The following is a 26,709-nucleotide window of genomic DNA, read 5'->3' on the forward strand; positions in this document are numbered from 1 at the left end:
ATATATATATATATATATATATATATATATATATATATATATATATATATATATATATGTGTGTGTGTGTGTGGCCGACCCACATCTCGAGGGCACGAGCCGTCACTGCTTAAGATCTATGAATATTGTAGCAACATAATAACCATCGTCTGTTTTTTTTTATTATATTTTCTACCAGGTCAGCCACTGGTCCCAGCGTTGAATTATTTCACTCGAAAACCATACTGTTCTTGAGACAATCTGAAAAATCCAATCAATCTTTTTTTTATTATTTTCTCAATAATCTTTGTAATTGTAGAATTATTTTCAGTTATGGCTGAAGGTAATGGTGAAGTGCCGGAAGAGCCAATGATAATCGAATCAGACGAAAAGTCCGAAGATTACCAGAAACTAATTGACTATGGTCTTGATGAAAAAGTGGCGGCTAAGCTTGATGAGATTTACAAAACTGGAAAATTAGCTCATGTCGATCTCGAGGAGAGAGCCCTCGATTATATGAAAAAGATTCCAGTTGATGGAGCTCTCAATTGTCTTGGTCAATTTTTGGAATTCAACCTGGAACATGTCTCGAACAAGTTGCCTTATTTGTGGGGAGTCATGAAAATGTACATACTGGAAAATCGAGCTGGTTCAAAACAAGGTCTTGCTGCCCCAAAGACCGAAGATTACCAGAAACTAATTGACTATGGTCTTGATGAAAAAGTGGCGGCTAAGCTTGATGAGATTTACAAAACTGGAAAATTAGCTCATGTCGATCTCGAGGAAAGAGCCCTCGATTATATGAAAAAGATTCCAGTTGATGGAGCTCTCAATTGTCTTGGTCAATTTTTGGAATTCAACCTGGAACATGTCTCGAACAAGTTGCCTTATTTGTGGGGAGTCATGAAAATGTACATACTGGAAAATCGAGCTGGTTCAAAACAAGGTAATGCTGTCATTGCTGTCTAAGTGTCTAAATCCCTACCCTCGTAGAGCAACGCTGTTTCGTCAGCAAACATATAGTACAGAGATACAACAATGGACCAATCACTGATCCCTGCGGTACTCCCTTCAATACCCTTTCCTCTGAGCTTCTTGTCGTTTCTATTACTGTGTGAATCTGAATGTGATGATCTATTGTATCGAATACTTTCTTAAGATCTGTGAATATTGTAGCAACATAATAACCATCGTCTGTTTTTTATTATATTTTCTACCAGGTCAGCCACTGGTCCCAGCGTTGAATTATTTCACTCGAAAACCATACTGTTCTTGAGACAATCTGAAAAATCCAATCAATCTTTTTTTTATTATTTTCTCAATAATCTTTGTAATTGTAGAATTATTTTCAGCTATGCCTGAAGGTAATGGTGAAGTGCCGGAAGAGCCACTGGAATCAGACGAAAATGTTACAACAGGTAAGGATGACAGTATGAAACTCAGTTTGCATTTTTAATTATCGTTCGAGGTTTCCATTCGGGTTCACCCATATATCTTTTGTTAATTTTATTCCAAAGAGTTCTTCTGGGAATGTTGTACACTTCGGAAGCTGTCTGTATTGAAATGTTTTCATTTCGAACTGCATTGATTGCTCCGATTAGTGTTTTTTTCTGTATAATTACTATATTTCCTTGCATACATCTTCTTTTTGTATAGATATGAAATTTTTTAACTCTCGTTTTGGAGAAAGTGTTTTTTTGTACCGAATTCGATCTGAGGTGGTGTACAAAAAAGCACTGGACATTTACTGCATATTAAGTTGAAAAGATGCCTATTCTATGAGGATCTCGAAAAGGTTGAATACAGGTGATAACCTAATTCAGAAAAAACGATATTCAAATGTTTATTGAAAATGGAACATCTCCGTGAAAATTTAATTTTGTCACTTTTCCCACAAATTCAAGCAAAATGAACGAAAAATATAATCAATAATACAATGTTTCTACCAATAATGAGAATTCCTCTTCATTGAATGATATTGATATAGAAAAATTACTCATAAAATATCTTCACTGCTAGAAAAATTATATACTTATATATTTTTATTTCAGTACCAACTCCTTCAGTCCCCGAGGTCGTCCCCGAGGTCGTCCCCGAGGTCGTCCCCACCACTGCAAGAAGTAAGTTTTATGTTTAAATGTTAAATGTAAATGATACAATGCTTCTATCAATAATGAGAATTCCTCTTTAATGAATGATATTGATATAGAAAAATTACTCAGAAAATATAATCACTACTGGAAAAATTATATACTGTAACCACTATGCCAAACAAAGCAGCGGCAATAGATCGAAGAAACACAAAATACATTTTTTCTGAAATTTTTCAAGAATTCCTCTACTTTCACAGGGCAAATTCTGGTCTGATCCGTCACATTCCCGAACTGTTTTCGGTCCGAAATATTTATTTTTCCGTTTTAGGCTGTTTTAATTCATTTCTTTTCGTTTTTTATAAAGGTTCACTTAGGATAATATGTCAATTCACGCTTAAAACCAACTTACCATGCCACTACGATTAACGAATCGATTGTCAAGGAAATGATTTCAAAGGCAATAAGTGCAGCTACAGAGTGAAAGCTGGTATACCTTTTACCGGCGACCGACACCGAAAGGTTCTGTTTTCTCGCTACTATGGAGGAAAGAGTAATTGCTGGCTGAAACTGATAATTCTGTTCGAAACATTGAGCGTGAAAGATGTCATCGTCATCATCTGATGATATGATTGCCCTAGATTCAGAAGTTTTTAAACTGGCAAAAACAAAAGTCGATATTCATCCAATAAATCGTTTGAGATTTAGATATAGTGAATATCATCACATGTTTTGAAATTGAAAAATGATGACGATAGGTTTTTTCAATACACTAAGCTAAGTTATATTACAAATTATCACAAAATTTATCGTAGGATGATAGGTAAGATTAAGGAAAGGTAATTATATGGGTTAATGAATAACCAATAAACTTTCAGAGGTTGTAGGTTCTGATTTAAAATATTTTATTAATGAATCATCACATAGCTTATAAATCTATATAATCTGTTATTGATAAATTTAATACCGAAGAATTGATTTCTGGAAGAGTATTCTGGCCCGGAGAATTTGAACACAACACAGTCGGCGCTGGTCAATCGGCTTGAAAGAACTGAATTGCAATACCGACAAGTCAGCCGGTGCGGATTGTCAGCGCAGACAAGTTTCAACCGGCTTGCACTGTGTTATCGATAATTCATTATTATATAGAATAATTTATAAAGCTTGCTAGCGTCGGTCAGTACCGGCTTCCACTGTGTTTGTACCCTAAGATTGTAATCGAAAATCATTATTCATAAAAAAAATTTCAAATTTCTGAAGATGTTGATCGCTATTTCCGAAAAAATATACCTCGTACTAAAAGTAAATTGCCGAACTCAGGGCCAGTTTCATAAACGAAAGTAAAGTCTCGTCTTCCGTGAAAAATCTTCTTTATGCAAAACATAACCTCATTCTGTTGTGTCATTTCCATCACACTTTTTTCTCTACCACTTAATCTTATTTCATTAAAATTATCATATTTGAAATTGAGGACCTTTATTTATTTTCGCTTTATACACAAAATCTAAATTCAATTTCAATTTAAATTTAACAAAATTTCAATTTCTCTGAAATATTACCGAATGCAGGCAATTAATGACTAGTTCTCAGAGTAGCCAACCCCAAGAAATTTAACATTCACGAATAAACGAAAGCTTTCTCGAAAGAACGGTTGTAATTTATTCATGAAACAGTAGCCACTTTCAAGCTCCATTTGAAGGCGACTTTCTTATGAAAGGGCACCAAGGGCAGCCTTTTCGGATGGATTATGTAACTGGCCCTAAAATTTCAACATGCCTGAGTGAAACTGAAGAAATAAAGTATTTTAAATATGACGGTTAGGTTATTATTATTATTAGGATTGTGGGTAAGGTGCCCAAGATGATCCCCCTTCAAATAAGTGCTTTATCAATAAAAAAATATGGATTTCTCTCAGTGTACTTAACGACATAGAATTCAACTAGATAGCTCCGCTCAAGAGCTCGTAAATGAAAGGAATCATCTTACCTGAAGGCATCAACTCGTACACCTTGCCCCTATATTATTATAAGGTTATTTTTTTCCTTTGAAATTTCTCTCTGTTAATACTCTATTTCTGATCCCAGGAAAGAGAAGGCGGTCTGAGCCTGCAGATAGTTCAACAGCGACACCACCCGCCAAAGGTATATTCCTACTGTTTTTTTCCTTTGAAATTTCTCTCTGTTAATACTCTATTTCTGATCCCAGGAAAGAGAAGGCGGTCTGAGCCTGCAGATAGTTCAACAGCGATACCACCCGCCAAAGGTATATTCCTACTGTTTTTTGATATCTTCGAAGTCCGTAAAATCAACAATTATTATCATTAGCGTTTTTTTCTGTATGGAAGCTAATTCTTGATGATTTTATGGGCTACGTAGTAATGTGCGCGCTTGTTCAAAGTAGATATCGGGATATCATTTTGCCTGAATGTTTGATGTTATTCACGTAGAAATTTTCAGCAGCGAGTCTCAAACGAATGATTGTATAGGCAATCATAAAGAGGTCGAACGGAAGGAGTCAGAGAGTTTGGAGACTTGAAATTATGAGGGTAGTTTCAGGGTCTGAACACTCGGAACATCTCGGTTTACCCCCATTAAGTTTTGTTTGCTCAGTATTTGAGAACAAACTCCTCAGAATCTATTTACCAAATTTCACTGGAATTTTTTAAGTGGTTGATTTTGGGTAGAAACTACATTGCCCTTTTTATTTAGGGTGCCGTTGATATGAGAACAAAAACATTTAAACTTCAGTATATTATCCACATCTATATTATAATCAATAATTCATTAAATAAATGAAAAATATGATTTGAGATGTTTTATTTTTCACATAAAAACACCGCTCCATATGAAAAAAGGGATGAAAAATTTTTTGCTATATCAAATTTAAAGTTAATTGAGAATATCAACTAAGTTTTCTGTTATGTTTGTTGAATTATAAACTTGAAGGCACATATACTTATTTTGAAAACTAGGATAAAATCGGAGCAAATATTTATATTTTACTTTACCTAAAATTATAGATGGTATCCACAATTTTAGGGAATTTAATTAATGCGATATTTCGCTAAAAAATGGTTTGAAAACTTATTTGAACAAGCACGCACAAGCCGCCGACTGGACTCATTTCATTAGAGCATTATCATTTTTATTTTCCAGTTCGGAGAACACGATCTATGGGACCGCCAGTCCTTTACAATATGGAGTCACCAATAACAAAGAGTAAGTATCAGTACTACCCATGTCGAATTATTTTTTCAAGAATTGGTCGATAAAAAAATTGAATTTACTCCAATTTCAAAACAATGAACTTACGCGAATATTCAAATCATCATATTTTTTTTCCTACGCTCAGTTCGTCACAATGTCCTGATGGTTCTCTAAAATTTTGGGTCCCTTAAGTATACAAATAATACCATATTATATCTTATTATCCCTTTATTGCAAAGAATCTGCTTGTCGGCATTTTGCGGATTCCATTAGTCACTGCGTTAAAATTTTCACTCACAAAGGTAGGTCAGTAGGTTGAGTATTTTCTGTGGATTAATTTGAGTTGGATGACGTGAAATTTTTCTATTACACTGAGAGAAGTGTTTATTTGATATAATCGAAAATGCATTATAGTTAATAAATCATGTATTGGATATATGGACAAACAAATATTAGTTTCATGGAAATAAATAATTTATTTGAAGTCCTACCAATAATCATCATTTATTATTACATTTCATTTATTCACGCATAACTGATAAAAATAATGCTGAAGAAATATCCATTTGAAGGAAATAAATATCGTTGAGGTTAATATATCATTCAGTAATAATTAATAAACCTTATTTTATGTTATATGTATCCATGTTGAATAAAAAAAAATATTTCAATTCAGTAATGGTTAACGTATTCCTTAGATAATTATTTTGGTTATTTCTATTAACAGAATGTTAGGGTCTGAGAAGAACCGTTTTTCAAATTAGGTAATTTTTTAGAGGTCATATTGAGGGTATCCGGGTTTGAACCCTAGTCATCTTGGTCGCATCTGTTCCCTCTAACCACTGTTCTTCCAACATCACTAATAACTAAGCACGTACAAACGAACCTAACCCAAAATTCAGTACAGATGAAGTTAAGCGGCTTTCAATAAGTCCATAGTAACACATATTTTATGTTTAAAAAGGAAATTCAAATCAAAGGAAAAGTTCAAGGACAGATCCTTCAAGGAGATGCGCTTCTCTTTGAGGGATGTGTCCTTAAACTTTTCCACAGATTGGATCGCTAGAATTTTGTTAGTTTGTTAATTATCAATGAATCCTATATTCTGAGTGAATAAATTATTGAATTCCTGAGTTTATAGAAAGCAAATGTTCGTTAACTAAGTTCATATAAATTATTTATAACCAAAAATTATTAAATATTATCAAATACCTTGTAAATAAATATTTTATTTTCTATTAATGAACTTTTTTGAATGCATAATTCAACTATTAATAAATATATTAAATATAAATCTCCTGTAATAGTTGTGAATAAATAACCTCCAAATAAGTGCTTTATTAATGAAAAAATATGGATTTCTCTCAGTGTTTATTCTTTATCATGTTCCATGTATAACTTTCAGTGTGAGTAGCATGATCTCGAAACTAATCAAATTTATGAGTTAGCTATGTTTTGGAAAACTTCTTTAGAAGAAGGAAAATTGTTGCAGGCGAATCTATACAAATTTCTTACTTTTGAATAAAACAGTTTACAATTCGACATGGGAAAATCAAAATCAAGAATTGCTGAGAAATCAAAGGACATTGGAAACGAATGACCAATATTTTTTTTGAATATTCTTTTTTTAAAGTGCTCAGGTTTTGAATGCCACTGTTGAATTCGTTAATATGAAAAATCCAACAAGGGGTTCCGTAAAGGTTTGGTGTATTTTTTCGTTAATTTTTAAATGAAGATTAATGAAATTTCTTTGCATTACAAAATATAGAACAAGTTCTCTGTTGAATCTTTTCAAATACAATCGTCAAAATGGAGCAATGCAACTTCGCGTGATTTTATTGAACAGTTGTTCTCATTTAGCGAAATGAAGAATTTCGATTCCTTTGAGTGTTTATGGAATGACCTATTCTTGGTAATGTGCTAATGTAAATGAATTATTCATTTCAGAATGTTTCCTTAATACGCTATTTTTTTTTTATAGAAAAGGACGAGAAGGCGATTGACTTGTCTCGATGGAAGCTATTGTGGAAGTCGAGGGTGCCCGACCTCTCCACAATAGCCGAAGTTGGTAAGTAACATAAACATTTTAAAGCACTAATGTGATAATATGATTCAGCAACTACCATCTGCACTGAGAGAAATCCATATATTTTTATTAATAAAGAACTTATTTGGAGATTATTTATTCACAAATATTACAGCAGATTTATATTTGATATATTCATCAATAGTTAAATTAAGCATTCAAAAAATTTTATTAATAGAGAATAAAATATTTGTTTACAAGGTATTTGATAATATTTAATATATTTCGTTGATAAATAATTCATATGAACTTACGTTATCTCCACAAATAACATAAATTCAGTATCAACAAATTTTCAACTGGTAGTTAATGAACATTTGTTATTTATGAATGAACTCTTACAAGAATTCAATATTTTATTCACTCAGAATATAGGACTTATGAATAATTAACAAACTAACAAAATTCTAGCGATCCAATCTGTGGAAAAGTTTAAGGACGCATCCCTCAAAGAGAAACGCATCTCCTTGAAGGATCTGTCCTTGAACTTTTCCTCTGATTTGAATTTCCTTTTTGAACATAAAATCTGTGTTACTATGGGCTTATCGAACGCCGCTTAGCACATCTGTACTGAATTTTGGGTTTAGATCGTTTGTACCTGATTAGTTATGAGTGTTGTTGGCAGAAGAGTGGTTAGAGTGAATAGATGCAATCAAGATGACTACGGTTCAAACCCGGATACCCTCAATATGAACTCTAAAATATTAGCTAGTTTTTCAATCAAATAAATATATATGCAGCATTATTGAATAAAAGTATTCGTAAATGAATATAGTGTGATCTTTAATGATGATTATTGGTGAAAATTTAAATAAATTCTTTATTGCCATTAAATAAATATCAATTTATCCATATGACCACTAAATGATTGATTGTTTATTATACATTCTCGATAATATCAAATAAATACTTCTCTCAGTGTTGGGCGGCAGTTTGGTTAGCGAAAGCTCTGATTGAGAGGCACCTAACCATTCAAAATATTTCACCAGTATATAAGATGAACAAGATAAAAATTATATACCTATTTGTTTTCGTAAACACTACGCACCTGACAGACGTCTGTTCTTTATCATAGAGGACTTCGAACGTCTTTTGAATTAACTCATGCAAAATTCAAGTGGATATTCAAAAAATTATATGAATAACGTGAGTTACAAACCACATTTTTTTTGGCTAGATATGTATTCCCCAGATGGAGATCTATTCAGTATGGTTTTGCCCCCACCCTAAGTAATAGTAATAGTAATAATAGTAATAATGTTTATTTCATGATTAGTCTACATTCAAAACAAAATACAGTCATTTTACAATGTAAGAAAATATTGAAAGAAAAAAAAGAAAATCGTGACATGAAACAAACAGAAATCAAATTTTCTCGAAGGTGAGCTCCCGGAGGATTAAACCTTGTGTGAGAACTGAAAAAAAAAAAAAGTACAAGTTTGAAAGTCTTGACGTAATTTCCACGAATTCTCAACAGACGGCAGATTAAAGGTGCAACACGAGTAGACTGACAACTCCAGGACTATAATCAGGAGTATAATCGTTTCTGCGTATATTTATCGCTGTTCTTGAATATCCTCTTATAATAATAATAAAGTTTATTTCATAAATAAACACTTTATATACACTATATATAGTATATATTATATATAGTATATAGCTCCTAAGTTGTTCAACTTGCTTCCTGGAGAATATAAATCTTCCGTACGCCACCCTAATTTCAAGAGAAAAGTGAGGAAATGGCTTCAATGTTCAGACACAAATATTATCTACGACTTGATAAACAACAAATAACTTGTACTCAAAAATTAGAAGAGATATATTGATGATAGGATATTGTGATTCTGTTATGAGTCTGAATTTTTTAAAATTGTTTTTCGTTCTTTTTTTATTGTTATTTTTGATCAGCATTGTTGTGACCTCGTTGATATGTAGAAGTGAAAGAACATCACTTACAAGTAGCAACGCTACTTCTGTGATTGTGTGATGTTTATTTTCATAGTATGTAGATTTTGGGAATTGATGTCATTTTGAGAAATTTTGTTTTTTTTTCTGAGAATAAACTATATTATTATATATTATTATATATTATATTATTATTATTATTATTATTAAAATATTCTTTATGATGGTTACAAATTTAATTGATGGTCCAGATTTTAAACAAATTTTTTTTTTCTAGATCCTGAGACAAGTCAAAATTTACCCAATACTATCATTCTCGAGTGCGGAGTTACCAAAATGGCTGATGTGATGATACATCGGCCAATGGAGGCGCCCGGCTTTAAAAAAAAGTTGATGTATCGATACCTAGACCAACGCAATCGCCCACTGCCACAGAAGGTAAGTTAGGTACTTACGTTTACTATGTCTAGTGGTGACATTTGTAATTTAGCGCCTGAAGCTAAGAATTTTTAGGCGTCCTTGGTTAAAAACCATCAATAGCAACATGAATTTCCTCATAACCACCCCCACCCTTCTTAAAAAAAAACAGTACCTGCTTCCGATGACGAAGCTTGCAATCGTGCGTAAAAAAGTAAAATTCTAGTGAATGGAGAGGATTGAAATACTCTAATATATGTATAATATTATATCAAGTGTTTCCAAGGTTCTTGAATATGTACAATTAAACAGCAAAACAGAACAGATACATATACATATGTCAAAAATATCAAACTACACATAGTATATCGTAGACATAAAAAATTCAACTTCTTTCTATATTATGTGTCTAAAAGATATTAATAAAACAGCTGATCACCTATCACATCACAAGATACCTACAAACAGCGGTTGGACATGCAAAGTTTCAGTATTGCTTCGAGAACTGATAAGGATTACAAACATGTGTTCCGCTCAAAATATTTGGCATTCAATATGCGCCCGGGCGCATATTGTGAGCCTATGCCAGACATTGCTAGATACTGCATTTGGGTATTAAATACCTCAGATTCACAGTCGCATATTGAGACATCGGTGGGATCGGTTTCGGTATTCTTTGTATTGAAGCCCTAGGGTTGTTGTAAAACACTCATTTCTGTTTATGACCTGAAGTAGGTCTCACATCTGGGTGGGAATTTTATGTGCACCTAGATAAAAAAAAGGGAAGTTGTTTTGATTCAATTAGTTTAAAATGTTGGAATACCTCGATTTCTGCAATGAATCTGATTCAAATGCCAAAATGGAAATTATATCTGAATATTTTGGGGATGATTTCATTCAAGAAATAGAGATGTACAATAAATCAATAAATTCCGAGAGAGGTCGAGGGTTTTCAACTTTGAATTATTGCAATTTATAGGTGGATTATTTCATGAATTTTAAGATTTTCGATATTTCGAAAATATGAAATTCGTCTGGGACTACCTACAATCCGAATAGGATAACAAATTTCATTGAAATCAGCGAAGAAATTTACTCTAGGTATAGTATAAATTCATTAAATCTCGAATAACTCTTGAACATTTGAAACACTGTGATAATAGTTTTCAAATTAAAGATGTAAGATATTGATACATTATTCTACTTCGAAAATGTGAATCGAGTTAACGCATACGATATTTACAGTAGAAATAATTCACAAAATTGGAACTATGGAAATTTTCTCTTCTTTGCAGTTTTTTTTTAATTATTTTGGAAACTATTCGGACTGATGCAAGAACTTGAGGAAGGAGTTTCACTGTTTCACCCCTAACGCCGGCCCTGCTCGGCGAATAATTGTATATAGATAGTAGATAACACAAAGCTTTTAGCCAATGACAGAAAAAATTTAACTATATAAAGGGTGTTTTTTTTTTGAGCTATAGAACTTTAAATTGCAATTAAACAACGATGGATTATTCGATTGACATGAATTTTATTTATCCGCAAGATAATCTTGTGGCATTACATTTTAAATATGATTTCTGGCATATGACCGCCACGGCTGGCTCGGATGTAGTCCAATCTGGACGTCCAATTTTCGATTACTTTTTCCGACATTTGTGGTCGTATATCGGCAATAACACGGCGAATGTTGTCTTCCAAATATATACACAATATTTGTGGCTTATCCGCATAGACCAATGACTTTACATAGCCCCACAGAAAGTAGTCTAGCGGTGTTAAATCACAAGATCTTGTAGGCCAATTCACAGGTCCAAAACGTGAAACGTCTTTCAATAAACCGATTGTGGCACGAGCTGTGTGACATGTTGTGCCGTCTTGTTGGAACCACAACTCCTGGACATCATGGTTGTTCAAATCAGGAATGAAAAAGTTAGTAATCATGGCTCTATACCGATCACCATTGACTGTAACGTTCTGGCCATCATCGTTTTTGAAGTACGGACCAATGATTCCACCAGCCCATAAAGCGCACCAAACAGTCAGTTTTTCTGGATGTAACGGTGTTTCGACATACACTTGAGGATTAGCTTCACTCCAAATGCGGCAGTTTTGTTTGTTGACGTAGCCATTCAATCAGAAGTGCGCTTCATCGCTAAACAAAATAAAATGGACGTAGTGCGCGATACGTATTCCGCACAGAACCATTATTTTCGAAATGAAATTGCACTATTTGCAAGCGTTGTTCAGGCGTGAGTCTATTCACGATGAATTGCCAAATCAAACTGAGAATAAGTCACTTGACAGCTGTTAAATCGGTCGCCATCTTGAACAGTAATGCCAACTTAAAGTTATATACCTCGAAAAAAAACACCCATTACAAAAATTCAGAACAACATGGCCCATTTTTAAGATGAAAAAAATCATAAAATATACCAGGCGGGATTTTAAATCGACTTGGTTCGATTCACTGATGAAGAATACGTGATCAATATCAATTCTGTACGGCCGGCCGATGATTTTCCACAAGCTTCTTAAAGATCCGGATTTTATGTTATCGCTTTTCCTTTGTGTGTAACATAATCGATTCATAAAGAAGACAAACAATAACAATTTTTCACATTCAAATTAGTTTTCAATTCTGAAATATTTTTCTTTATTCTTCAGGTTGGAGAAGGTCTACTCGGGCCAGAAGGCAACCAGTCCGATTCCGAGCAGCTGGAAATGAGTACCAGTAAGTTGATGATTTATTAAGGATCTTAAAATAATTTTTTCCTCCTACACGTGGTGCAGCCTTTTCTACATTTTTGGCTGCTTTCTGTTTAGGTGCAGCTTTGGGTTTAGGTGGAGCGGCAGCCCTCTTGGTAGCCTTTTGGCTCTTCTTCTGCTCTTTGACAGCCCCGATGGCTTGTTCTCCCTGAGCTTTCCTCACTTCAGGCCCTTGATTTCTCTTAGCCATAATGCCATTTAGAGGAGCTCCTACAATAGCCCTTTGGAATTTTTGAGTCCTCCTGGTACGTTTTTTGGTAGTTTCCTCCTCTTGACTCTTCTTATGTTTCCTTCTGTAGAGGATGGCCCATGTTACTTTCCTTGGATTCCTCAATAAATGGGCCCTCTCACATTTTGAGTTCAAGAATGTGTAATTCCTTCCATCTACTTTAACCAAGGTTTTACCATGGCCAGAGTCCGATTTTCATTTTAACTTTTTGGACGTAAACGTAACACCAAAATGAAAAGAGTAAGTGATTTGTTAAAAAAAAGTACCGCGAATTGGTCAAATTAAAAATACGCATACAGGGTGTCCCGAAAGTATACCGCCACTCGTTCACCATGAATTCAGAATCAGAAAATAACAATAATTAATAAGCGATAGGCCAAAAATGATTAGTTTTGGAATTACAGTACAGGGTGTTGAAGTTTGGAATACCAAAAACAATCATCAAATAAAATGTAATTAATTACTTAGTGATGTAAACAAAAATTGTTGTTAACTTTGACCATTAATCGTTGAATTGTTCTGAGTTTGGCCTTATGGCCAGCATTCAAGTTTCTCCGTCATTTATTTCATAACTTTACCGTTGAGTTTTTGCCCAAAGTATGGCATAAAGCTGCAATTTTCATCAAAAAAGGCTATCTAATGATGCAATAATATACTGGGTGTGCCACTTGAAAAAAGAATGTAGTAGTAGTCTGTTTCCGGTATAACCGGAAGTTCTAGAGACTGAAAATATTTTAGGGAGAAAAATCATTTATTTGGTTTTCCGAGAAAGTATGCATGGCTTTTACTATTAGATGTGTTATGTTATTATCATCAAAATGATGCATACATTCAATTCAAGCGATAAAATGTTTTCGATATTTCCGTTCATAAAATTGGTTTGGTGAAATTTGATTCGTTCCAAGGGCGGTTCTAGCCTCAAATTTTGGGGGGGGGTCGCCGTTATGGGCTTCAATTTTTTTGATGGGACCATTTCGTAGATTGTCTGCATGAACCGCATATTAAGTGTAAGGTGGTTCTATTTTGGGGGGGTCATGACCCCCTTGACCCCCCCCCCCCCCCCGGACCGCGCTTGATTCGTTCAAATCAATGAAAAATGGATCTTGCAAAATTCATATTTATTTGTATCACAAAAATTTAAAACTATTGTTCTTGAAACTGATTATAATATTTCATTACAGAAAAGCCAAAGACAAAGAAGAATACCCGGCGTACATAGAGAGGTAGGCGAATAACTTCCAACCTCTCTGAAGTTTATGGCGTGAGACAATTGCTACGTTATACATTGAGGAAGTTGTACAAAAACAAAACGTACAAGCTTTAGACCTTAGACCCAAGAAGACCCGTGCTAGCAGGCGTGCATCGACCAAACATCAAGTCAGTCTCAAAACCCCTAAAAATATCAGGAAAATGTCTATATTCCCCCCAAGGAAATTTGCACTTGAGGCATAAACTGTAATGTAAAAAAAAGTTTCTGTATCACCCGGACTTACTTTCATGCTCTTTCTCTAGTAATATATTTTAATTGATATATAAACATATATACTGGAATTAAGGTATGTAAATTACATCTAATCTGTTATCAGTGCCTCTCCAGAAAGCCTACTTGGCTTTCATTGATTCGCCGAAAATCGAAGTCATCCAAGAATACAATTCATTAAAATTTCGTTGAGCACAAATAAATTATAATTCTGTTTAAAGTTAGTGAAATATAATCAAAATTCATTAATAAGTTTGCCGAATATCTATCGACTCAAAAATTCTTTTCGCGAAACTAACTTTGTCCTACTATATTATCTATATGCAATGTTGAAACTGTCAAAAATGAGCTTTCATTAATACTTGCCGATACCTGATACGGATTGTTTAGAATTTTCCGATTTCTGCCGAGATATGGAACGTAGATGAATTGAGCGCCTTCCATAAAGACGAAAAGTAGGGACAAATAGCATAGAATTGACCCCATATATGGGAAATAATCGATCTCCAAACAGACTCCTATGGCCGTACTCATAGTCGAAACTCAAACTCGTGCTCTGATATTTAACGGAATGCTGTTAACGTACATATTTTGAACAATAAAAAGCCCTTTTCTATTTCATAGTAAAATTATGGCTTGAGTAGAAAACGGAGTTAATCTCCTTGTATTATTCAATGAATAGTTCAAATATAGTTGGTTGACATTTCTCTTTTTCATAGCAGTCATGCATGAATGACCTGCTTTTTATTTCAAAAATTGTGATTAAAAATCAAAACTCACAATAGTTAAGAATTATTCATTTGTTCCCATAGTCGTCAAATTGAATAAACTCGAATTTGTCTTTGTGTCACAATCTGAAACTTTTTTGGAACAGTAGATATTAATCCATTAGAGATAATTATTCATTTCAAGTTAGATTCTCTGTAATTGGTCGAAAATATTTGTTTATAAATATTCTAGGAAGAAAAAAGGGCATTCGATTAAAAATTCTCTTGTGACATTCAAAATGTATCTTCGGGATCGATTTCTTCTCTACCAAGTCAATGAATTCTAGAAATCCTAAACGCTCTTTGTCCCAATCGCCTGTTATATTAATAAATAAGTCCACTTGATTTTCGACGATGATAACTAATTTCAGCGCTGATTATTTCCAAAGTATGGAAAGAATATGTGAGACTTTATTATCTCTCAACTGTATTCCACAAATCCACAGTAACTTCAATAACTAATAATACAACATCAGCCACATTTTATTTTCACAATTACTATCAACGAACACAAAAAAATTACTATTTCGAGTAATGTTACGAGATAAAATGACAGAAAACAATAATTTTAAGTTGAGCACTTCTTAGGCACGCAGTATCGACTATGAGTACGGCCACTAGAGGGCGCCACCGATTTATATAAATATAAAAAATCGAGTTCAGAACAGATTTTCCAGTGTGTTCAAGCAAACCTGTTGTTATTTGATGTGTGCAGTAGCACTCAACATCGTATTTTCTGGCTTTTCATTCGGCAATTACGGATGAGGTTCCTTCCTACGTTTTTTCTCTACAATTGCACTCGATATTTTTGGGGGTGATCAGAGCCTTAGATTTTGATCTCGAAGACGAGTTGCGGTCGACTTCAAACTGCAATCCAGGGGCGTACGCAGGGTGTAAGTCTCACCGTTGATGGGAACGCCAAGACGTGTTGGTCACCACTGGTTCTTACTTTACCATCGCCATGTGGGTTCGAGCGTCTTGGCGGTGAGAGGTACTTATCCAAAGTCAACGGAAGGGTTATCTTCTTCCTGTTGTCTTCATGTTTGCGAGGTTCAGTGTGTTCCAATGTTTGTTCTCTGACAGAAATTCCTCAAATAGAGGTGATTTTTGCCTTCATTGAACATCAGATCGTGGTTATCCTTTTGAGTAGGTTGTACGACTGCTGGTTGATTTGATTGGGGATTCGAAAACATTTTTTGCGATTTTGGATATTAGATTAACGTGAAACAACGGCTTGAAAAAACGAATCTGGATATCACTTTGCATTTCTCATTTTATTTATAGATACAAGGTGTACCTAAATTGAAGTTACAAACTAAAATTCCTCGGATAATTCTAGGAAAAAAAGTCCTAAGAACATGGACCTGCAAACCATTTCTTTTCGGGATACAGACTGTTTTTGATTTTTTTCTCAAGTTTTTTCATCACAGCTCTTTAATAATTTTAAACAATTCTCTATACTTAATACTCAGGAAAATCCAAATGATTATAGAGATCCAGATAGTAAGCTGAATAAATTCATTATCAATTTTGGGTAAATTGTTATAATAATCTCAAAAAATAGGACTAAATGAAACACCCTGTATCTCGAAAACAAATCGTATGTGGCCCATTAATATAGGACTTTTTTTCCTTCAAATTATTCAATCATTCAAATTATTCCTTTATGCGTCCAATTTAGGAACACCCTGCATATCATTTTCAAATAAAATAAAACAAAATAAATTTCCACAAATATTTCAATATTAACAAATCAACAATAATTGTTTTGTCAAGTTTAATTTTACATTTCGACCGTAGAAATGTGTTTTTTTTTTGTCGTATATGTAGATTAAAGAAGTGAATGGAAGACAAAAGCGTTTAAAGTTAGTTATTTGAGTTCAATTGATTTCATAAAACAAACATGTTTGTATCTTTTGCACGTGTTTGGAAAGTTTTTCAATTCATTTTTTTAAATGAATAATATAGAAAAATATCGGTATCTTTCGCGCGCTTGTTCTATTTTTGTTCCTCTCTGTAACTTTATATTTCGATTATCACATCTATTCAATAGGCAAATATAAAATTTGAAATTTAATAATTCAAATTTTTTTCAATAATGTTATTTCTCAGAATCATTGAAAAACTTTTTTTTTGAGCCCTCGTCTCCCCACAGATTTTCATTAGTAAAGTGAATCTTCTTACTTCTTTAGGTATTTTGCTAAACTTACAAATTTAACTGTAGACAAATTATCGATTAATTCAAAATAGTTTTTTGAAATATTAATGAGACAAGGGTACCCTGAAAGAGTCACTAATGGGATTCCATCATTTAAATGAATTGGTCATGGTGGCTCAAAAATTGGAAATGTATCAAGAAAAAAAAAAGAAACACAGAGAAGTTAACTTATGCCATGAGATATTTTGCCGATTATAAAAAATATTAGACTTTTATTGTAGGCAAATGTTCAATGTCATAAATTCATTTAATCACGAATGAAAAGTCTCCAAGATCAATGAAATTGCAATGAATAAGTGTATTTTGTGATATTTAAAATGCAATCAAGTTTACTTCGATTATTATAAATTGAATCTCCTTAGGCGGCTCCTTCAGCGGTTTAATTAATAGTTGTTTTCTATAGACAATTAAAAAATATCGGATACTTAATTATGTGTATTGTATACATGTCACGTTATCACGGTTTTATGTGATAATTTGTCGAACAGATCAAATTTGTGATGTATCAGCATACATGATTCTGTAATTATGAATTTCAACTATGCCTTTTATCTTTAGGTGTAAATTCAACATAAACATCATTTTACGACTAAGTATCTACCTATAATTTCAGATAGAATAAAAATATTTCGAAATATCGAGTGAATTGCTTTCCTCCCGAAAACATTTTGTAGCTGAAATGTTATAAGCTGACTTTTCAGCTGATTTGAATTCAACTGGTTTTTTCAAAAATTTCATGTTTCTACTTCCTTTCTTTTTGGTTTGTCTACAATTGGAGAATAACAGAACAAACGCGCGAAATTATAGGTAAATAAGAAAATGCTAAAAATTTAGCCTACTTCATTCGCGCAACTATTTCTATGAAGAAGAAAATTCTTTGATTCACAGAATCAAAAATAAAATGGAAATTTAAATTAAATACGGATGGAACCGATTCGTTTTTACAACCGTTGTATATCATAACATAGGTATATATTATAGTTAGTTCAATTCGGTTTTTTCCAAACAAATTTTACTCAATCACAATGAAATCGCAAGATGTTGTAATTTTCCAATCATGTTCCGCACTAAAGAGGGATTACCACCACGTGGTTTTTCGCGTATCAGTCAAACTTCGGTACCCATTCATTCCCTCTCTGGCTGTCCAGCGATAACCAAACTTTGTACGGTGAACACGCAACGTATAACTGCCCATGTGAAAAACAATGATTTTCTAAATTTATCCCGCAAACACTAAGCGATTGGCGCTGTTTGTGAAAAATGATTTTCCCGCTTTTCTGTTGAAATTTTTCCTGAATTTTCTTCGCTATAAACCTCACGGAGCCCGAAACCTTTCCAACGTATAACTGCCCATGTGAAAAACAATGATTTTCAAAATTTATCCCGCAAACACTAAGCGATTGGCCTTGTATGTGAAAAATGATTTTCCCGCTTTTCTGTTGAAATTTTTCCTTAATTTTCTTTGCTATAAACCTCACGGAGCCCGAGACCTTGACAATGATTTTCTAAATTTATCCCGCAAACACTAAGCGATTGGCCTTGTATGTGAAAAATGATTTTCCCGCTTTTCTGTTGAAATGGAGTTTCATACTGTCATCCTTACCTGTTGTAACATCTAAAGTGTAACCTGTCCTATCTAAAACTTGCTTAAACTTTTCTTCATCGGGCCCCTTCGTGATTGGTGTTGGAATTGGAGCAGCAACACCTTGACCTGAACCAACTCGATTTTCCTGTATGTAATATCTCATGATTCCGCACAAATAAGGCAACTTGTTCGGGACATCTTCCAGGTTCTTCTTCTTCTTCTTCATTCTTCATTTTAGGTGATTCGCCTGTTTCTTTCCGTCGAATCTCTGCCTACACTGACAAATTGTCGCTCCATCGCTTTCAAGGGCGTCCTAAACTTCTGCGACCTAGTGGTGATTTATCGCGTGCAATTCTGACCATCCTTTCTTCGTCCATTCTACTTAAGTGGTCGTTCCATTCTCTCTTTCGACCCAATGCCCACTCATTGATATTTTCCACCCCGCATGTTCTCCTTATATTTTCACTTCTCTCCCGGTCGAATAGTGTCTTTCCAGCTATTCTGCGAAGTACCCTCATTTCGGTGGTCTCCAGTAGTTGTCTTGTCCTCGCTGTGTCTGGTCGAGTTTCAGCGGTGTATGTCATAGTTGGTCTTACTACTGCTTTATAAATTCTGGCCTTTGTTTCCACTTTGATATTTTTATTTCGCCATACCGTGTCACTCAAACATCCCGCCACTCTTGTCGCCCTCACAGTTTGTGCCCTCACTTTCTCCTCAACATCACCACAGCCTGATAATTCTATGCCCAAGTATTTGATTTTCATTGTGATGGGTTTTTATTCGTCTTACCAGTGCTGTGGTCTCATTTCGGATTTGTTTATATCTTTCGTAGGATTCTGATGTCTTCAATGTTCTATGAGTCAGATATGCTTTTTTCTTTTCTTTACATTTTTCTTGAATCTCTGGGCGAAACCATGGGGTCCTGTCTGTTCTAGTGTTCTTATTCCTTTTTAGAATTCGGGTGCCTAGGGCTACATGGGCGGCTGATCTAATGTTGTTCTTTAGTTTCTTCCAGGAAGCGTTAATATTATCCTCTTCTCCTATTCGGTATCGAGAATTTTTTCTTTCAATATATCTTCGTATAATTGCCTAATTGACGAGTCTCACAGTGATTCGATGTTTATTTTTGCTTCCTCATATACTTGTAATGGACTCTTTTTGGGTATGAATTTCATTCTGATCTTTGCAAGTAACAAACTGTGATTGCTGCCTACATTGACCGAATTCAGAGTTCTGACGTCCAGTAGCTGTCTTCCAGGTTAAACTCCAAAAATCGACCAAGACAATCCATCAACTGGAATCTTTTTCAGGTAATCAAGGGCTCTCTCGTCGAGATCGACATGAGCTCATTTCTGTGGTCTCCAGTAGTTGTCTTGTCCTCGCTGTGTCTGGTCTAGTTTCAGCGGTGTATGTCATAGTTGGTCTTACTACTGCTTTATAAATTCTGGCCTTTGTTTCCACTTTGATATTTTTATTTCGCCATACCGTGTCACTCAAACATCCCGCCACTCTTGTTGCCCTCACAGTTTGTGCCCTCACTTTCTCCTCAACATCACCACAGCCTGATTATTCTATGCCCAAGTATTTGAATTTCATTTCTTGTTGGATGATATTGCCGTCAACTTCCAGTTTGCATCTTAATGGTGTTTTTGATGTTGTCATGCATTTAGTTTTCTGGGTTGATATTGTCATATTGAATTATTTGGCAGTGCAATTGAATCGATGTAACAGCCGTTGGAGGTCGTCTTCACTCTCAGCCACCAGTACGGCGTCATCGGCATAGCAGAGAATTGTTATTTCACGGTCGCCCATTCCGTATCCCTTTAGTGTCCGTATATTCCCTATCACCTCGTCCATAATGATGTTAAAGAGGAGAGGGCTCAAGGAGTCTCGTTTATAAGTGACAAATTGTCAGCTCTATACAAAACTCATGCAGTAGTATATTCATACGAAGGAAGTGGTAGAAACGAGACAAGAAAAGTAAGCAACAAAGAAATATCGACCCTCTAACATAGCCACAGGAGTTGACTACGATTGAAAAGAAGTTGTATGTTAAGATTAATGAAGATTGTCCCAAGATTATTGGGAGGAAAGACATACACTTCCTTTATGTCATCAAAAAATAAAGTATATACTTTCTCTGAAATGACTCATTACTACTAAAACTCGCAAAGAATACAAGGCAGTAGTTCCAACGAAATTTCGATTAAAGAAAAATCAGTTTTACATTATTTCGGAAAAACATGGGGGAAACAAGTAGGAATAATGAGGATATTATCCATCTTCAGAGAAGGAAGTACCAGAGTGTCCTTTAACTCGACAGGTTCCATAGACAATAATCTGATAACAAACACGTTGGAGGAGAAGCTTAGCTGACATTGGATCTTATTCATCAGGAGTTCATTTTGTACGAAAGGATCAATCAATTAATCTTTAGAAGGAGGAAATATATAAATACTTTATTATATACTTACAATTCATGTTTGGCGTGAAATTATTATTTTCGAAGAAGGGTATATCTATCAATGTAAATTCAATGGTAGGATCAATAGATCGATCGCAATTCAAAAATTCTGCTTACCAAAAATCTACATAGGCGTACAACTTTACTTCAGCCGTTTTTTTTTCGAAATTCGAGGCTTCATTATAAAAAACTGGTTATACATTTATGATTCAAAGTATTGTTCATCTCTGGCCACTACTTTCTCCCATATTTCGGACAGCGTACGAATCCCGCGTTGAAAAACCTGGTCTTCTTTTGAAGCGATCCACGAATCGACTCAATTTTTTACTTCTTCATAAATTCGGAAGTGCTAGTCACCCAGGCCGTGTGCCATTGATCGAATCAAGTGATAGTCCGAGGGAGTAACGGCGGGTGGGGTAGGACTTCCCATTTCAACGTTTTCAATTATGTCTTGGCCATTTTCGCATCATGCGGTCGAGCATTGTCATCCTGTTAAATCACTTTATCATGTCTCTCGTTGTATGGCGGCCGTTTGTCTTTCAATGCTCGGCTCAAACGCATTGATTTCGTTCGATAACGATCGTCTGCCATTGTTTCAGTCGGTTTTAACAACTCATAATACACTACGCCGTGCTGGCCCCATCAAATACTGAGCAGAACCGTGAATGTTCGGTTTGGCCGTCGACGTGAATGCATGTCAGGGATATCCCCATTATTTTATGCGCTTGAGATTATCGTAATGAACCCATTTTTTGACTCCAGTCACAATGCAATGCAGAAATCCCATCCGTCTTTGCCTTGTGAGCAGCTGTTCACAAGCAAACAAACGCCAATCAACCTCTCTCGGCTCGGCTTCAACTCGTACGGCACCCAATTTTCTTTTTGGCTAGTCTCTTTCTAGCCAAGTTACAATGTGCGCCCTCTCCCAGGGGTTTTGTGTTTCATAATTCTTATGACTTTCAGGCATTTTGAAATGGCTTGTTGCGTCACTCCCAATGATCCTGCCAATTCTTGTTGCGTTTGATACGAGTCTTGATCAAGTAAAGCCTCCAATTCTGCATCTTCGAAAACCTTTCCTCTTCCATCGCTGGTCTTCGACGAAATCACCATTGTTGAAGTGTTGAAACCTCGCTCGACACCTTTTTTCACTAATAGCGGCCTCACCATAGGTATCTGAGAGTATTCGATGAGCCTCAGCCGCAGATTTCTCCATATTAAAGCAGAAAATTGAAACGTCCCGCAAATGACGAGAATTTGGCTCGTAAGTTGACAAGTTTAAGAGAGAATAACTTTATGATGCAGGTACAAATCGACTAATATTTCGATGGCGTTATGTTTACAAATAGCTAAGGACATCTACGATATATTTATTTCGACTACCACTTACCGTTACAGCCATCTATTGTAAAACGGCGAAAGCAAAGTTGTACACCTAATATAATTATTGCTTTTTATCTGGATACTGATATGTGGAAAAAACTTATTCTACCTTTGCCATAATACGGATGAAATATTCACTGAATTCTATAGAAATGCGATAATGCCCTAAATGTTTTCTCTTTTACGCCATAAGTCAACTCATGATCAAAATAATTTTTATCAAAGCTCTAAGTGTTCATTTGCAAATTTTCTCATTCAAATAAAATCTCAAATGATGTGCCATCACATTTTCGACAAATATTCTGTTGTATATGCATGTATATTTTTCTAGATTTTTTCTTTTGTTGAAAATTATATTACATATGTATCATATAGTTAAAGGTATTAATCCAGAACTTGTCGAGAATTTCAAAGTTGTTTTTGGAGTTGTGTCATTTTGTCTTTATTTTGCATGGAAATGTTCATTTCCTATTTAAACTCTAATTTTGTTATCCTTTTATTAACCCAAATGTACCATGACAAAGACATTGCGTTTCATCCAATCAAACTCGAGATCCAGAAAAATAAAATATCAGAATCGATTCAATGATGTTCATGGATATGAAGAGATGCTAATAGTTGTGTCTTGGCTATATTATCATGTATACCAGCAATTCATCTTTGAAAATTTCTAAATTTCACTTATAATCTAGAATAATAACATTTCGTAATCCAATTGATGTTGTTCATAGAAAAAAGATATGCCAACAGTTGTGGCTTATCAATGTTTTCATGAACACCGAAAATTTATATTTCGAAATGTCACTATTCCACACGTCATCCTAAATAATAAAATTTAGTAATCAAATAGAAAACCTCCAGAAATCTATCTCTGTTGCTAGCAACATATTTTTTAAACTTTGCTTCATTTGCCTGGTCGAGCTCCCATAATTATGTAATTAGGCTCTTCAGTATGGTGTTATATAAACGGTGTTTGTTATATTCAGATATTGATTGCATAGGATGCCGTTCATCATGGATATCGCATTTCTTTCCTTTATAACTGCATCAAGTGTTTCGTCATGCGCCAGTTTCTTACCAAGGTATTTATAATCTAGGCAATGGCTAATTTGTTTTCATCTTTCAATATGATCTTCTGTGATATCCCTCTAATGCACATAGATTCAGTTTTTCTTTATGTTTACTTCGAGATCTAATTTTTGTATTACTCCATTAGTTTCCTCGTCATATAATTCAAGTCTGATCTTGAGGTACTGAAAGTTTGTCGTCTGCAAAGCATAGAGTATACAGGGTGGCCACTTTTTCAGTGGGATTGTATTGGTAACTTTTAAACCATAAGAGTTAGAAGGTCGGTCAAATAGAGAAAAAGTTGCATGCATAGAAGCATTATCAAGCAGTTCAAACAAATCGAGATTATCAGGGCCGGTTATTGAGATATCATAAGAAAAGTAAATTATGTCATTTTGATTTTTCTTTTTTTCCCACTTTATTTCAAATATTATCAAAAAATGTTACAGGAATTCTTTATTCGACAGTAAATTATCCTCAATTTCACGTAATCAGATTTCGTATCCAACGTCATTCAAAGTGATTTTCAGATGATTTTGACCCTTATCCAAATTTCTTTGGGTTATTCTTATTCTCTCGTGGTGTAAGCTATACAAATTGTACAGAACTGTAATTTCATGACTTGATTCCAAGCATTCCTGTTTTTTTTTTCATACATGAGTGGGAGCAGGGCTTTCAATTTTGAAACATAATGGTCACTGCCGCATGATGGTCCCCTTGATACTCGCACATCTTGTGTTATTATTATATATTTTTTTAAAATTTTGGATTTTGTTTCATCTGTCGTTAGAATCAAATTTGATTTTTTACAACTGTTAGCAGGTATATAACAACTCACAGTTTTTTCAGAGTTTATACAATTTATTATGTTGAATAAACTCATATCTATCTATCTATTCTTGTATTTTGTCTCATAATGCTATACGAGTCTGCTGCGTTCAAGTGTACTTATGTATGTCGCGGTGTGGAAAGACTCTGATTAATATTTTCAGGTCGTTTTGTTGGCATGTTGTTATCAATCTGCATCCGTTATAACTACCTTGCTATCGTATTCTCGTCCCACTCTACTGTTGAAGTCTTCTAACAACAAAATTTCTTGTGTTGTCCCTATGTAAACAAATTCGTCATTCAATGTTTCGAAGAATTCATTTTTGTTGTTAATCAATAGATCGTCGTTGATTCCATATACTCCTAAAATTGTTATCCAAAATCGTTGTTCTTTGATTGTTAGGTTCATATTTATGAATCGTTGGTCAATGGGCTCCCAAGAGGTAATACATCTTCTAAAGATTTTTCGAATCAATATACCCACTTAGATCTTTTTTCACTCCTCTATAAGACAGGTCATACCTGATATCCCAAATTTTCCGAGCCACTACATTTCTTCTTCGTTCCGCTACCTGGGGACGAGATATCTAGGGGTTACAGGCTCTCCCGTGAACATTATTATGTACACCACCAATTTATATTTGAAAATGTCACTTTTTCACTCGTTATATAGAATAATAACATTTCATAATCCTATTGATTTTGTTCATAGAAATGAAGATATGCCAACAGTTGTGGTTTATCAGCATTTCCATGAGCATTACCAATTCGGAATCAAATTGATGTTGTTCATGGAAAAATGGCTTATCGATCTTTCTATGATCACCACGAATTTGATTTTGAAAATGTTGCTATTCAACCTAATAAATATAAAATAATGACCTTTCGTAAACAAATTGATGTTGTTCATGAAAAAAAGATATGCCATCAGTTGTGGCTTATCAGGTTTTCCATGAACATCACCAATTCGGAATCAAATTGTTGTTGTTCATGGAAAAAAGATATGCCAACAGTTGTGGCTTATCAGAATTTCCATGAACATCACCAATTCGGAATCAAATTGATCACCACGAATTTGATTTTGAAAATGTTGCTATTCAACCTAATAAATATAAAATAATGACCTTTCGTAAACAAATTGATGTTGTTCATGGAAAAAAGATATGCCACCAGTTGTGGCTTATCAGGTTTTCCATGAACATCACCAATTCGGAATCAAATTGTTGTTGTTCATGGAAAAAAGATATGCCAACAGTTGTGGCTTATCAGAATTTCCATGAACATCACCAATTCGGAATCAAATTGATCACCACGAATTTGATTTTGAAAATGTTGCTATTCAACCTAATAAATATAAAATAATGACCTTTCGTAAACAAATTGATGTTGTTCATGGAAAAAAGATATGCCACCAGTTGTGGCTTATCAGGTTTTCCATGAACATCACCAATTCGGAATCAAATTGTTGTTGTTCATGGAAAAAAGATATGCCAACAGTTGTGGCTTATCAGAATTTCCATGAACATCACCAATTCGGAATCAAATTGATGATGTTCATGAAAATGAACGCATGCCAACAGTTGTGGCTTGTCGACATTATCTTGTACACCACCAATTTATATTTAAAAATTGCCAGTTTCTACTAAAATAATGTTTCCTAACCAAATTGTTGTTCATGGAAATAAAGATATGCCAACAGTTGTGGTTTATCAGCATTTCCATGAACACCGCCAATTCGGATTCAATTTAATCTAATATATTGGGAATAACGATATGTCAACAGTTGTGAATTATCAATGTTTCCATTTTCACCACTAATTTGATTTAAAAATATTGCTATTCACCCTAATGAATATAGAATAATGACATTCAGGAATCAAATTGTTGTTGTTCATAGAAATAAAGATATGCCTGCAATTGTGGCTATCAACATTTCCATGTATATCACCAATTCGATGTTAATTTTCTGGATTTCGTGTTGGTTGGATAACAAGCAATGTCAATCCTGAACATGCAGGTCTTTCAGAGTTCCTTACATAGTCTTCCTTCAAACCAAATCAGGATAAGACAGTAATCAGATCATATTTTTCATTTAATTAACAACAAATCAATTTCATGAATAATTTCGAAATTCTCTACATCGACAGTTCTAGATTAACCTTTGTAAAATCTTTTGAAAGTAGGAACACTTTTCGAAATATTCTTTTGAAGGAACACAAAGATGCAAACAGATTA

General features: G+C 34.3%; 1 protein-coding gene across 1 annotated transcript; it reads right to left on the minus strand.

Moving 5' to 3' along the window:
* Positions 1 to 19,036: 19,036 nt before the first annotated feature.
* Positions 19,037 to 19,498, minus strand: LOC123686165. Its single transcript, XM_045626167.1, has one exon. It carries the CDS (start codon positions 19,496 to 19,498, stop codon positions 19,037 to 19,039), a length of 462 nt encoding a protein of 153 aa, XP_045482123.1.
* Positions 19,499 to 26,709: the final 7,211 nt, after the last annotated feature.

Source organism: Harmonia axyridis, chromosome X (assembly GCF_914767665.1).
Source record: "Harmonia axyridis chromosome X, icHarAxyr1.1, whole genome shotgun sequence".
Classification (NCBI taxonomy): Eukaryota; Metazoa; Arthropoda; class Insecta; order Coleoptera; family Coccinellidae; genus Harmonia; species Harmonia axyridis.

What these genes read in the sequence shown, in the direction of transcription:
- LOC123686165 (XM_045626167.1), bottom strand. Translation starts at nt 19,498, where the DNA reads ATGAAAATCAAATACTTGGGCATAGAATTATCAGGCTGTGGTGATGTT.